Source organism: Apis florea, unplaced genomic scaffold, assembly GCF_048593485.1.
Source record: "Apis florea isolate Af1SG1 unplaced genomic scaffold, ASM4859348v1 contig_2350_pilon, whole genome shotgun sequence".
NCBI classification, from domain to species: Eukaryota; Metazoa; Arthropoda; class Insecta; order Hymenoptera; family Apidae; genus Apis; species Apis florea.
The window spans coordinates 6,369,319-6,385,638 of record NW_028256565.1 but is presented as its reverse complement, the minus strand read 5'-3'; the positions used below and the strand labels follow the sequence as shown (position 1 = coordinate 6,385,638).

General features: G+C 37.5%; 1 protein-coding gene across 6 annotated transcripts in view; it reads right to left on the bottom strand.

Annotated features, from left to right (window-relative positions):
• Positions 1–16,301, bottom strand: part of so (SIX homeobox 1 protein sine oculis) — a 49,645-nt gene extending 33,344 nt beyond the window's left edge. For all 6 annotated transcript variants that reach the window (XR_015291153.1, XR_015291152.1, XR_015291151.1 and 3 more), the window contains exons 1-3: positions 14,472–16,301; positions 11,661–11,922; positions 10,053–10,287 (exon numbers count right to left, since the gene is read on the bottom strand). Coding sequence is in view for 3 of the 6 variants with exons in the window: in XM_086904885.1 (XP_086761011.1) it covers positions 10,053–10,287; positions 11,661–11,922; positions 14,472–14,759 (785 nt within the window). In the remaining 3 variants the exon portion in view is untranslated. The remainder of the gene's footprint in view (positions 1–10,052; positions 10,288–11,660; positions 11,923–14,471) is intronic.
• Positions 16,302–16,320: the final 19 nt, after the last annotated feature.

Genomic DNA, 16,320 nt, shown 5'->3' with positions numbered 1-16,320 from the left:
TAAAAGGAGAAATCTTAACTGTTATTAACCAAAATGTGAAAAAATCGTGCAATTAATAAATCTTTAGCTTAGATTTATTACGATAATGATTATAAACGAGTAAAATTTATTATTAATAAAATATCTTGTTACTTATCGAAATTATTTGAGGTTAGAAATAGTCGTTACTGGCGATGAATATTATTTTCAATGTAAATTACTATATAATAGCCACTAGTAACGATAATTGACATATTATGAACATATTTTTTAAAATATAATTGTTGGTTAATTATTTTGATAATTATTTTCAGCGATAAAATTGACGAAAAAATGTTTCTCTTCTCGTAAGTAGTAAAAGACTATCATCACCTGTTTGCCTTTATTCATTTTCCCTCACGATCCAATAAAATCGCGGTTTCACGAATGTGTCGCGATTCAACGGCACAACAAAGTCATCGAAGAACTCGATTACGGACTCTCGTGATTCATCCGGTCGCAGCGAGAGATGAGCGAGTATCGGCGTACGAGAGAGAGAAAGAGAGACAGAACAGGGCGAGGTCTTCGACTTTGATGGAAGTCGATCGGTATCGAAGCTCGACATCGACTTTGATGGAAATCGATCACGATCGTCGACGTGTCGAGGAGTCGCGGTGTCGACCCACGCTACTGGCTGCGGCCAGCAGCCAGACAGGCCTATAACAGGCGACGATTCATCAACGTTGTCCTTCGACTATGGACGTGGATCCAAAGTCTTTTAGGATCGAGCCTTTATCGACACTCGTGGAAAAAATATTGCTACTACATTCTTTTCCTTTTTTCCATTTTAATTTGCTAATTGGTTGGTTTCTAACGAAAAATTTAATAAGATGGAAAATCTAGGGATGTTTCAATTCTAGGGATCTCTAGATTCAAAACTAATAGAAGAATTAATTTCTTTTAATTAAAAATTGTTAATTCAAAGAAGTAGTTTTTGAATGAATATTTTATAATGTTATATATATCGGCTTCAATAAACTTTATCGATAATATATATATATGAAATATTCTTCAATACAAGGTACGATTTCCGAAATCAACTGAATAAATCGAGTTTGACGATCGAGCAAGGCGCCATCGTTACACGTTTGGAGACGCACAAAAGGCGCGGTAAAGTAGCGCCACCCTCTTTGTCACCATGAGGTCCCCAGTTTTCAGAAAGAGTCAATATTGGCGCAGCCACCCCCGTCCAACCCTTACCCAACGGACTATTCGTGTCCCCTTCCGAAACGCCCTTTTCTCGACACCGACTCCATTCCCTTTTTTCCCCCATCTGTCCTCCTCTACATCCGGGAAGTGGCATCCACCCTTCCAGAAACCCACCAACGCCATATACACCCCCTCAATCGGCGTCCACTTCAATCTGATGCGCTTCCATTTTCCACTTACGTGACAACACTCGATGGAACGATTTAATTAACTCTGAATAATGGACATTTAATACTTTTCTTTCTTTTTTTTTTTTTTTAGTTTTTTAGGGGTGGTGTATAATATGTATTTAATTTCGTGGCGAAGGATAACGATCTATGACGCGTTTTGTGAATCAGAAAGTATGTCATGGTGTTATCTACATCATATATATGTATAATATAGATTATTTGATCGGATGAATTTAAAAGATTATCTCAAAAAATAGATATGAAATTGGTATTAAAATATGTGTACTAAAATAATTTTAAAACGGATAATATTAAAGTTAATGATAGATAAATATTTAGTATTTAAAAGATCAGATCTTATATATCAAATTTTCGATCATTTATTCAAGTTGAGATCAATATTTTGTAATATTTCTCTCTTTCGAATCGCGCGATTTATTTAATACAGAGATGATATTCAAGAATTCCCAATACCTTTTTACGAATAAAAGTTGACTCGTGGAAGCGTCGGAAAATTTCTCAAAGAAGACTGCCAAGATTTACACAAGGAAGACCAGCAAACAGAGACGAACAACGAACTACCTAAGGGAGCCGTCAGTTTCCTAAGTAGCTTTACCAACAATTTTACTAATAGATCCAAGTCAAAACGTGCCCCTACAATCCCATTTTTTCCTCCCATTCTTCATCATCTGTTAACATTCGTTTAACAAATAACTAATCAATTATTATCAAAGATTAAAATTAAATCAAAATCGTGTCGTAACACTATCGGTCTCAAATTTAATTCTTAGGGAAAAAAAATTATTAAAGCCCCACACACGTCGACTTTTATCGATGCCGATAGAATATATAGTTACAAACAAACAATACGTCCACCCATTTGTTGAGATAATCTAATTTAAAAGTCCAAATATGTAGATAATTTTATGGGATAGAAGAAATAATAAAATCGTATCATGTTTATCCGTCGTTCATCCGTCGTTCGCGAGAAACGCGGTTCAAACGTTTCGAGGAAAGAATGCCATGAAAAAAATTCCTGGAGTGTTTCCTTTCGTATCGTTTAATCGCGATATTATCTCTCTTATCTATCTTTTGATAAACCTATAATTTATATTACATTTCGTAAATATTATTTTCCTTTTGAACATGTTTCTTTCTTTGGGAGATAATATTTTGACTTACCATCAATCCTTCATGGATCAGAGTATGTTTGTGTATGCATTTTGAAGATACAAATAAATAGGATCTTTCCAAATTGCATAAAATTCAATAAGATTAAAAAGAAGAAGATTTCTTGGAGAAAGATTTTTAATTCTATACGTAACTTGATATACGTTGCTTACAATCAACAGAATCATAATGTCTATCGTTTCTAATGTAATTGTTATACTGCAATTGGACACGAGAAAATGAAAAATGAAAGAGAAAATGTAGGGCTGACTATTGTTACAAGGATCAATCGTAATCGAGTGAAAGAATAATACAAGAACATCTCGAATTCCTGATAGAATACTTATGAAAGAATGTCTGTCGGAACGGCCGCAAATAGAACGAGAAATCGGTTATCGGAAATCAATGTAATCAAGAACAATTAAAGATGCAAATTATTATAAGACTCGAACTATCGCTCTATTATCTAAAATTATGTTAAAAGTATTATCAAAATCTTTAGTTTAAGAAATTATCGTCGAGCTGTTAAAAGAATCCAAAAGACCGATCTTCGTATAAAATTTCCAAAGCGAATGCTGGCTGCAAGATGGACGAGAACGAGGAGCGTCTGAGAGATTAATGAATATTGGATTTTGCTGACGAGAATTTTAAGAAAAATTATGCAAGAAACAAGAGTTGAATAACTCGGATAAATTCCATTCTCCAGATTCCAATTTTCCAGAAAGAAAAAAGAATGATGATCAATCCTTCGAATTATCAAAAAAATTATCAAATAAACTTTGCAAAGAAGAATTTGCAAGAATCAAAAGATTGCGAGAATTTCCACAGAATGTGGAATAAATATCGAGGAAGAACGATCCTCCATTTTCCCGATTATTCCTTTCCTCCCAGAGCCAGCCCTCGATTTATCGTTGGACGAAGAAGAGGGTGTGCTGACAGTGGCGCAACGAGGGTGAGGCAAGAGCGAGTTTGTGCTGGCCTGGGGTACATTAGCAATGTTTTGTTGACACTGGGGAACAACGACAGAGCCCATTACTAGAGGCTCCAACCCCGACGAACTGTGCAGTCACCGCTTCTCTTCGATCCACATCCACACGAGAAACCCACGCGGCAGTCGTAGAAAAATGGATTAAATGGTTAACCTAGCATCTCGATATTCGTGATACGAAAGACATTTTTATCGAACGGAACGATGATGTATTATCAAGATTATTAAGATAATTATTAATTACTATTATTGCCTCGACGATTTTTTTTCGTCGAACAAAGCAACGATTTCGCGCGTACGCGACGAGTCTTATTATCTCAACATAAAATGATTTTACATACACTTTCTAATAAACAAATAAACAGGCAATCTATTCGCAGATCAATACTTTTATTAATTGGAGATTACGAAATCTAGCAAAATAAATGGCGACTGATACATTTCTTGGATATATTTTTAATCTCGAATCTATTTCTTTTTCTTTTTTTGACAATTTTGTCAAACCTATTGTTAAAAACTATCTACGAGCTAAGAGAGTTAAAAAAAAAAAAAGGAATACTATGGAACGAAATTAAAATCCTTATCCAGTAAATTTGTATTTGTTGAGTTACGCCGCTATCCGTGTCGAGAAACGATATCATAAAGTATCCGATCTGTTTTTCGGTTAAACTCACTGTTGAAGATCTCGCCCAATTCCTCTATTTATTCATCGATAATTCTTCTCTAGCTAGTAACGAAAACGAGGCCAAACGTTTAAACGGAAGAGGGAAAACGTCTGGACGGCACGTAGGAGAGGCCTGCCCCTTCCGGCTTTATTTATTTTCGGCGGAGCAATGTTGTTGTTCTTAACCCTTGGGCCGAGGCGAACGGGTTACGATGCCCGGCATTTTCGAAGATTAGAGCGCGTCTAAAAGAGAAACGGCTCACTTCCACTTATTCGGCACGATAACGATATTAGTCAAGGCGGTCATATAATAAACGTCACTTTTTAATCGGTGTCGTTTCTCAATTATAAAAAGCTTTCTCCGTGTCACGGATTAAAAATTAACCCCCCTCCGCTACTGCATATTTGAGAAGTAAAGATGGTCTGGATTTGATGAAATTATAGAAAGGAAGAAACAATTTTGATTTTTATCGAGTATATCGAGGACTTGTTGTACAAATAAATTATTACGACGATGACAATTTTACGAGATAATAATTTTGACCGAATCAATTTTACTATTCTTCTTTCGTTTTTTTCGAATCGATTTTAATTAAAAAATTGGACATATATTGAAATAATTTCGATAAAAATATATCGAATTGATGTTCACAATGGTATTGGATAGAAATAAGATAAAAATTTCAAGAGTATATCTAAATATACGTAAATAACACGGGTGATATAGAGATTAAACGTGTCTTTCCTGCTCGAGCTGTATTTATAATGCAGGATCGCGTTTGCAAGGAGAAAAAACATTGTCACGGCACGTGCGGAGAAGAGAAGTTTATTTTTGTCCACTTGAAATGAGGAGTATAATGCATCGAAGAGACGCCAGGCCCCGAATCTCTCAGCGAGACTGTTTTATGCCCAAGAAGAAGGCTCGGATATATTTCAAGAGTCGTTAATGACAATTTATCGTAGCAACTACAATAACGAATAGAGCACACACTGTTCCTCTGTGTGATAATGATATTTTTTTTTAAAATGTTTAACAAGACGAATCTACCGTGAAATACAGAACGATTGATGCGCTAATAATATACCATCGACGATTTTCTTCTACTTGTTTTTTTTTTTTTTTTTAATAATCTAACGATTATTGATTTCTCGTAAATATTAATAAAAAAGAATAATAAATAAAAGAAGTGAAATAAAAATTTAGAATACACAACATAAAATATGTATATATATATATATTTGAAACGATAACCGTGTAATCGATACGACGACCGTATTGTTTCTACGAGCGCCGATACGCGACTGTCGAAATTCGACATTCCCCCACTCGACTAAGTTTCTAAACAGTACCGTAAGGAACGTTTATAACTAAATTGTAGAGACATACGATTATTCGAAATCGATCGAATGAGCGAACACTACATATTTTCGGGGCTCTCGATCTAAATTCAAGATCTTCGATACCCGTATACATTATTTTACAGAACGAAACTTTACGATATATTATTTCGATATCGATGTATAAATTAAAATTTTTTATTTAAAAAAAAAAAAATATATATATATATATATTTTCCAATAAAAATTTGATAAGAATGAAGGGAGCTTCCTTTAGATTCTTCGACAACAAACTGATGTAAATTAAAGTTGGATCACGCGTGCAGGGGCGGAAACGTTGGCGGTATCGCGGTCCCCACGAGACTGGGGCGTCTCGTGGGCGTCGGTGTCGGGCAAAAAACGTCAAACTCCAGGATGCACACACGGTGTATATACTCTCCCCTGGGGAACTCTTATCGAACGATTTAACCGGCTCGTTTACACGTGATCCATACATATAAACGCACAAACGAAGAACAGAACGATTTATTCAAAAGGTTCGCGTGACTCGCAACTTCGGAAGGCAATAACCTTCGACAACTTCATTCTACCAAGCAAATTCGTGCTATTTTCCAAGTTGCAATTGTGCTCGGAATACGCGACCCTGAGAATGTATCGGCTAGGGATATTTCGGCGATTGTATGTATCCAGATACATTTGTTAATTTTATATTAAATAGATATAATTATTACAACGAAGTACGTACGATGTGGGGACAAATATAATACCGGAATGATAAATAATAAAAAGCAGAGATGCGAACAATCGCAAACGGTCGAAGTTACGTAAAGAGCGGATCAATTATAACAATTGCGAATGAATGTTATATTCGAACATTTTAATAAGTAAAATTGCTCGCGGTAATTTTTGTTAGAAAATTTTGACTAGTTATTTTTCTGCAACTTTCTTAGCATGCCGACCATGCCGAAACATTTGGTAACATCTCGACGCGCTTAATCAATTGCTCGAGAGAATAATAATTCTGGCCACGTGTGTGTCGCGAAAGGAAAAGATATTCGAGAGCGCGGATGGAATTGCGCGGAATAAAAGAGGTGAAGATAACGAGCAGACGGCGCCGTCTGAAATCTCGCGATCAGCATCTTTTTCTCTTATCGTTTCCCTTTGCGTTCCTACGATCTGCGCGCACGTTCGGTTACCGGACACCGGTCACAGACACCAACGTTTTTCTGCTGATCGACAGAAACGAGAAGAAAAACGAGAACGAGAAAGAGAAGAAAGGAAGAAAAACGATGATTGTTCGCACGAGAGAACAAGACCAACGAATGTTTTTATAGATATTTCCTCCTGCCTCCCTCCCCGTAACGGAATGCGATCTTTGTCCAGTTTCGCGATAGTGAACCGTCATCTCGAGCGTGCAGGGTAGCCAACTATCTAATAAAGAGACTAGAAGGTAGCGCGAAACATAAACAAGATTGCGCCGCTTAGACAAGCAATTCTTATCGCTACGCACCGTTGCGCGCCTCGTCCTCCGCTCTTCCCCTAAGCTCTCCCCCCCCCCCCGCCCCCCTCATCTTTCTCTAACGTCATCCAATTTCGGTGTGAGCACGTGTGACTCATTAATTCCCCGAAATGTCCTAGCGCTCCGTGCTCGTATTTTCGTTTCGGTCGAATTTATCGTCGAGCCTCTATCATCAAGATGCATTCCAATTATTGGAACCGTTGGCACGAATTAAACGCGTTGAAAGGATTCGAAAAAAAAAATATCCTCTACCGCTAAGCTACTTTTGGTATAAAAAAAAAAAAAAAAAAAAAAAAGATGAACAATCATACAGGCAGATCGCATATAATACGCAACGAAAAATATTAGCCTTGAAATTGTTGTTGTACGGGTTGTAATGGAAGAAGGAAGAAAAGGATGGTTCGATGAACCGCTATCTCTCGTTCGTTGTTTAAATCATCAGAAGCGCTCTCTATTAATCGAGCCATCCAACCAATCAAACGAATCTTTTCTCTGTAAGCGTTCAAAGCGCAATCGCCGCCTATTACATACGAATCTGGGCACAAATTATTTACTATTTATTAAATAAAAATTGTGTTATCTATCAAATCTGGAAATATGAAAGCGCAACAATGAGCCATTTCAACTCGATATTCCATCGAGGGGGTGTGCAACGAATTACGTATAGGGAAGGTATAGGAGAGGGTGATATGGATGCTTTGTAGGATTTCCTGTAATTAATATGCCGCGAATGATGCCATGCGTATCCACGATACCCCCAAAGCTATCGGATAGGACTATAGGATCCACCACCGCTTGTTTGTCCCTCTCTTTCTTACCCCCACCAATTTTCCCCCTCGCGCTAACCTCTCTCTCTCTCTCTCTCTCTCTCACTCACTCTCACTCTCTACCTTTCTGTTTCTCTCCGAGTCCTTCTCCGTTCATGGGAATACACAGAAGCCATAAGAAATTCGATACGTTCCCCGTGGCGTGACACGGCTGTGTACTGGACTGGGCCTCGCCACGGTGGTGCTTCCCACTTCCTCCCTCGCGAAATTCTCGTCGAGGAGAAACGCCGTCGTCTATCCTGGCCACGATTCGCATCGATGGATTCGCAACGAAATCATCAAGGGAGAGAGAACTGGTTTTTTTTATTTTTCTTTTTTTATTCCCCCTCTCTTCTTTCTCCCCCCTCCCCCTTCCTCCCGTGTTATTTACGACGCACGATGATTCTCGTCCGTTCGACGATTCTTGAATTACGTTCGCTATTAATCATCACATTGAATCTTCTATACGAACCGGAAGCAGATGATCTTTCGCTCTGACAGATTTATCTAATATTGGGTATATTTTTCTCGATATTCCCATACCGATTAAAACGCGTGTAAAACATTGGTGTGTATACTGTTGTATGCCCTATCTATCGCAATTGTTGTATGAATAACAATAGACATTTTTAAATTGGTCGAATAATGTAATTTTGTAGAGTCGAAACATTTTAATTTCCGAATTTTAAAAGTTCAGAAGAAAGAGAAGAAGTAAAAGGAATAGATAAATAAAAAAAAAAAAAGGATAAAATAAAGAAATAAAATTAGGGAATGCGGTATCCTTGCTATAATATTCTTTTAGGATTAATCGGGAGGAATAATATTATTATTTGGTAGTGATTCGTGTTATCCATTCCAATACGAAATAAAGAATCATGATATATAAGTATATATTGATTACGTTCAGTGAACGTAAAAAACGAACGTAGATTATTACACGATTTCAAAGGAGATATTATAACGGTATCTAAATTGTTCCGAGTAGTCGAGAATTTTAACTCTTTCCGCTCGAGAGCAAAATGGCAGTAACGAGGATCCGACGATTAAGCGGTTCGACAGATCGTGTTACGTCTCGAACAAGGTGTTCATTTCGGATCGAAAATTACAGAGTTTGAACAGTGAGCGAAAACGGAAAAAGTTAACGTCCATATAATTAAATTCGAGGACGATTTAGAAGCAACGACATAACAACATAACCTCTGCGTTACTTCTTTCTTACTTTCAATAGATAACGATGTCGTTCGATGTAAATTAGAAAAATGTAGAGGTTAAGATCTGATAAAGAGCGAATCACACGACGCAAGTGAAACACATCGCTAACGTTACGTGGTTATGAGGCCGTCTTCGAGTTTGTTCGGTCGTTTCTAAAATCGGATATAGAGCAACGACCTTCCAAACAACATGAAACTCCTACGCTTGCGCCCTCCACGGATATCAACTCGGCCACCGTCATTAACTCTTCGAACAAGGCCATGCGAAAAATATGTATGAAAATGCATACGTGTACCCATGTCGATATGACGAAGCTATTATTGTAACAGCACATGTATCATCATCGACATTTCTCACGTGTTTTCTCATCTCTTTCCCACTTTAAAATAAGCAGACGCGTCTGGCATATCGCGATACATGTATATTTGGTTATTAAAAGAAGATTATGTAATGTTCCTCTTTGAAACGTTCGAAGAGAAAAACTCCTTATATTCATAAGCTAATTTACACATTTCACGTGCATAAGTGTAAATTTACCTTAATACTTATAAGTAACACCGTTGCGTGAGAAACTGCTTTTAAATTTCCCGCGAAAATAACACTATATTTAGACCGTTATTACTAATATCACTGGCTATTATTATTATTATTATTATTATTATTACTAGACCAGGCAAGATGAACAAAGGATATCGGATATTTCGTCAGCAATAAAGACAATGTACTAAATGTCAACGCTCTAAATGACTTTGACCTTTCGCAACAAAGATCAAAAATACAGAATGTTATCCAAACGAAATAGAAAAATATAATACGTCTGATGCGTTTTAAAAATATTATATGGATTGCATGTAATAAGCAATCCCCTTTGACGCAGTACAAGACGTTAAAAAAAGAAGTAATTTTAAAGGTATTGAAGAAATATTAAAAAAAAAAAAAAAAAAAAAAAGATAAATACCTATGTTCAGCTGCACGATCCCTTTGTCTCCGGTTCTTGAACCAGTTGCTGACTTGCGTAGTAGTGAGTCCCGTGCTTTCTGCCAATTCTCGCTTTTCACGAGGCGAAGGATAAGGATTGGTAGCGTACCAATCCCTCAGAACGCTTCTGGATTTTTCCTTGAAGCAATAAGATGTCTCCTCGCCATCCCAAATAGTACGGGGCAGAGGAAATTTACGCCGAACGCGATATTTTCCTGTAATTGAAATATTTTTTCTTATTTACAAATACTTATAGATATAAAATTGTATTTTTAATTTTAATAATGATTTTAATAATTTTATCGAAAAAGGATATATTTTATTTAATTTTGTTTTACACTAAATTACGTAAACATAATTACATTTAAATTGTTGATTATTCACGACAAACAAAATTACTATCTTTAATTAAAATCAATAATTACAAAAAAATCTTCCAAAATAATTACACGATTTATACGTCCAATGACGATAAATCTTCGAATTACGAGAGGACATATTTTTAAAACGACGCAACACCGATGCACAAACATCGCGTGTGTTCGATTTTATTTTCGTCGTTCGATCTACAAATATCGTGCATTGTTTTGCATTCTCCTTCAGCTATCAATTGCCATCGATACTCGAGAGAGTAAAAAAATCAAACATATAAATAAAAGTTTATATCGCGAAGGTCTTTTAAAAATACTTTTCTGACGTTTCACTGTAATCATTTTAATGTAAATAAAATGGGGGAAAATGCAAGGAAAACGAAAAGAGAAAACTAGCACCGGTGAAAATTTTTGCTCTAACTTCTTAAAAGAATCACGGTTATGCATTAACCCTTTCTTAAAAGTACGTATAGCGAAGTTCTTTTTCAAAGGAGTAGGAAATCTTCACACAAACTTCGCGTCACACGAATTTCTTTCTTTGGCTCTCCGGTTTTAGCATAAAGACAAAAGAAGAAAGAAAGAAGGATCAAATGACACAAATTGGTTCACAAAAGTAAATGGAAAGATCTAATTAGAATGTCGGCTCGTTAAACTCGCCTTCTTCCCTGTTTACAATGCGCGACGGAAATAAAACTGGCAGGCCTCGGGCGCGAAATTGCGGCGCGATTCTTTTTCCTGCGCGAGATGTTTCCTTTCCGGCGCTATTATGATTGCCAATAAATTAAAGCCGGTGATTTGTTACGCGGCCGATTCGTATTTTTAAACTTTCACAATCACCAACACTAAGTAAGATTATAGAAAGAAGGAACGCACGCGAAGAATTTGAAAAAATTTTCTTATATATTATACAAAAAGAGATAGAGAATATAATACAATTATATAAAATAAATTAAATTATATAACGCACGTTATCAATTTTTCCGGTAAATCTATTTAAGAATTTGAATTTCGTTTTATATGGTTAGGAAAATTGAGATAACCAATGAGATATAGTGACAAAATTTCGTAAACAATATGGCGGCTAGCATCAGCAATTAATTTGTTTCGAAGATAGAAAATTATCTTTTATTTTGAAGGACAATGCATATTAAACGCGCTTCATATTTCGAGTTATCCAATGAAAATTTGGAATGATTTGAGGAAAATCTTATACTAACCAACTGCACCCAAAGGCCTTCCTCTCAATCTCTCGGCCTCTATGTAATGAGCCTTGAGCCAGAGAGCTTGTAGTTTCTGATGATTGTGCGGACTGAATGTATGACTCTCAAGAATCCTGTACAGTTCCTTGAAGTGGCCCCGATGGAAGGCGACAATCGCCTTAGCTTTCAGCACGCTCTCGTGACGATGCAACCTAGTGCACGCCGGCAGGGACCACAGGAACCTGCCAAGCCTCTCCACAGAGCCCGCCTGTTGGAGAACCTGGACAGACGACACCATCGCCTTGAAGACGATAGACAGGGGGGGCACACTGTTAGTCGGCAGAACTCATCCCGATCTCCTCTTATTCTAGTGTATCTTGTATATTTCTCAATCGTAACTATTATTTCATCTCGTATTCTCTATTTCATTCCGCGAAAAGGGTGTTTCTTTTCTTTTTTTCGAATGCATGAAATATTAATAATTTAACGTATCAAGAATCAACAGATGTAACCATATCTACATTCGTTTACCACTTGAAAGATAACACTTTAATAAATTTATGCTGATGTTCCCTTTTCACGAGTTTATTCTTCGATGCAACACGACTCGTAATGTATAAGAAAAAAAAAAAAAAAAAAAAAAAACCGAATTTTTATTACGCGTAAGTATTAAATTGAGAAAAACTGAGAAAAATTAAGAGAAAACGTAAATATCGAGGAAAAATTATTATGCTATAACATGTAATGAAATCAATGCTCGATTGCTCATTACAAGCAACTTATCAAAAACGATCATCCATTAAATGAGACGATGGTACGAGTCTTGTGCACCTGCCTTGATTACTTCTTCATTCGCGTCGCCGGGTGCCACTAGTTTCTACACTTCTGACGAACGATTAATCACAATGTGTGCAAGAAATCCGGCCATATAATGAGAAACGAGTCGCGATGAAAGCCTAAGAGAAATGGCCGACAGAGAGATCGCGATCGGACTTTAACGACGGTATACGGAAGTTTTCGATTGGTCGACGACAAATCAAACCGACATACCGAGGCGTGCTAAACCGTTAAACGTTTTCAGTCTGTCTCGTTCCATCCACCGTTCTCGCCGCGAACTCGAGAATCGATTTGTCTTCGCGCGAGAACTCGAAGCACGCAATAGACGGTAGCACAAGAAACTACCGGCACCACCCGGCTAACGGCAAAATATCGATAGGTCGTTCTTTCTCGAACGAGTCGATTCGCCGATTACTTCATATGATACAAGACAACTAGCGCCCACGTCTCACGGCATTTTTACGAATTACCGGTAACCATAGTGACGATAAAATACCATCTGGTGGATGTCACCCATAATTACTTTATTATTATTTCGCTTTTTCAACGATTAATTTAAATTTTAAATTCAAAATTACAAATTTTAAAATTGATTGATCGTTTAATCACGGTAAATGTTTCACGCACGGAATGCTTTTAACTGAAACGATAAGCTTAAATTATATAGAAAGACACGATCGTTAATGTTTAAACTTTTTTAAGCTTTTCTTTATTATGACGCGGGCGTAATTAATCGTTAAACGATTCTATTCTTAACAAACAGTTCGGTCGTTTATCGAAAATGCGAAACGCTGTCGTAAATTAGAATATCCATGTGACGTGGGCAAGGAGTTAAACGTCTAGCCGTATATATGTAAGGCAAATGGGAAAAGTGTGCAAATGTTAACGTTCCTCGCACATTTCTAATATACTACTGATTTCTGTTTATATCTATAATTTTGCATATTTGCTTTTTAAAGTACAGAGAAATTATTTTAATACGTTTATTATTATGCAATCGTATTACGATACGTCACTAACGAGTCATTTTTTTTTTTATTTTCTCTTCTTCATTTTTAATCTTCGTCCAAATTATACAAAATCAGAATCTCAAACTACTGTTTCGAATAAAACATTTGGGATGTGTAACTAATGAATTCCGTCGTGTACTATTCACACGTGGGCTATTCGATGCGAGAAGAGCGTAAACGTCGCACACAAAACAATTTATGGTTGGTAAAATCGTATGAACTCCATTAGATGTGACATGCAAGTGAATCTTGGCGCGCGGTGTTGTACAATATTGTATTCGCGGAAAAATAGAAAATTTCAGGGAGAGTTTCATCATCGCAAAATGCATAAATAATGGTCAAGAAGTTAAATATTATTTCGCGAATAATTTTATTACAAGAATTTGGTCCTTAAACGATAATTTATGGCTGTTGACCTTCCGCGTAATTGAAAATCTACATATAAATTTGTTTAATTTCTATAATCTTAATAACATCTTACTCTTGAACGAAAGTTCCGATTACGTATGTCTTATTGTTCTTACATAAATGAAATAAATTAATAAGAAAGTAAAAAAAAAAAAAATTAAAAATAACAATACGAAGGAAATAATACTTTTATACTACTTTATTAAATGAAAAATAAAATATATATCATTTTCATATCATATATCATTTATAATTTCTCGATTGCAAAAAATATAGTAACTTTTTATGATGCACGATGTTACTCTATCATGTCACAATCGACTGACATGAAATTTATACAGAACTTATTATTTAAAGATATTATTTACATTATATTATTCGCAAATCAATATTTTAATATTGTCCAAGTAAACGAAAAATGAAATAAAATTATAAGAAAATTGTATCTAGCATCTTTCCGTCGGACACTCGTCGCCCAACACCGCGCGTACGGAATTGATTTTATCGATCAATAACACGTTAAAGCAAGCTCAAATTTCAAATTTCCACTCGAATAATATTTTTTAAAGCTTACCTCACAAACGCAGGCGACTTGTTCCTGCGTAAATCCGAAACTGGGAAGTTGTCCATTGCTACCGCTACCACCGCCGGCAGAGCTCGCAGGACTGTCTTGGGGGCTATAACTCGCTGGTCCCGTTCCAGGACCGTAGGTAGTTGCTTCAACGGGTCCGGCAGTATGTCCCGTGAGTGGTGTCGGTGTCCCTTGTGGACTGTAATCACCGGTCGAGCCCAAAACATCTGTACCACCAGAAGAAGGTCCCATTGCACCTCCGTTTCCGGTGGTTCCTCCGTAGGCCATCATCGCATCATCTCCGGGGCCCACGGCGACCCCTTGTACACCGTTCCCTCCACCCTCCACCGTGGACCACTTTTCTTCCGTGCACTTCGTTTCACTCACTATTTTCTTATTCTTTTTTCCTTTTCCTTACCACGGGATAGAATTATACTCTTTATTAACCACTTGTGAAAAATCCGCGGCCCACTGATCGTTTAGCCGACGGACGAGGCTTGATTCTTTCGAGAATCGTTCCGACGGCGGATATTCAGCTGCGTACGAGCCACCGGCGGTAATGAACTTATCAACGATCTTCATACCTTTCGATAGTCATCCACGATGCTCCTTCACGTACAATTTTCTGCGAGGCATCCTTCTCTCGGTGCGTTTTCACCGTAGTCGAATCAACGAACGAACACGTTGTTCGCTAGCGTGTAGATATATACTATATAGTGGAAAAACTATTATTGTTATAGAGATTTTCTTCTTCGATCAGACAAACCTGACACGTAATCAGTGAACTTCGTCGTGTATTTTTGAACACAGAGAGAAAGCAGAGAGTTGAAAAGTTTATAACAGCAACACAAAGGAAGAACGCGCCACACTTGTGACGGTATAAACGCGTCAGAATATGCAGGAAGGGGATATTTTTAGTCTACTGCTGGTAGACTTGCTGCAAGCTCGGCTGCCGACGAATTCCAACGAGACGTTTCTCGTGTTACGAGAGTAAAAGAAAGGATACACTCCGTGGAATAATAAAATCTAACACTCCAGCTGCAGGTTATTCTCTAATCTGCTTTCAGAGGCTGATATGTAACCAGCAGCCAGTGGGTCGATTCACTGTCTCTCTCTTTCTCTTTCTCTGGCACGTTTATCTTTTTCTATGGTTTCCTCATCTCGCGTGTGTTGCGCGATTATCTTGCGTTACTGCCTCCGACTAGATCCGATTATGGCAAGTTTCTCTTAGAGCGCCAGGTGCGCCCTCCTTCAAGATTATCCTCCCTCTTTTCCCTTCGACTTCGCGTCTTTTCTATCTCTTCGTGGCAGGTTGCACCGTGAAATCCACGGGCTCGTGTTTCCGCGGGCCGTGGTAGGTGTGTATTTATAGGCGCTTAGTATACTCGCGTACGAACGCGCACTGGCTATTATTAGGAGCGTGTTAAATAGTCCGTTTCTGTCCTCCTCTATCTTTTTCGATTCTTCTTTTTATCAAATCTCGAGTGGGAACAATTTTTCAAACCAATTGTCGTCGAATCTTTGAGAACAGATTATCGAAAAGCACGCGACACAACCGATACACTTGAAAACGAATCGAGAAAACGCACTGTTTATATCGCACTCCTAACACTACCGGCGAAAGAAAACACGCGAAGCGATGAACATAACCAATAAATATCAACGGCCACGCGCGACGGTACGATGATCAAAGTATATCGGGACCCGTGACATCGAGATAATTCGAAGAATGATAATGAAACGTCAGATTTACGCACTCCCTCTCTCTCTCTTTCTCTCTCTCTTTCTCGTGACCGGTCGAAAAAGAGACGTTCTCCTACGCACGCACCAGAAGGGACTGCCGCTCCGGCGT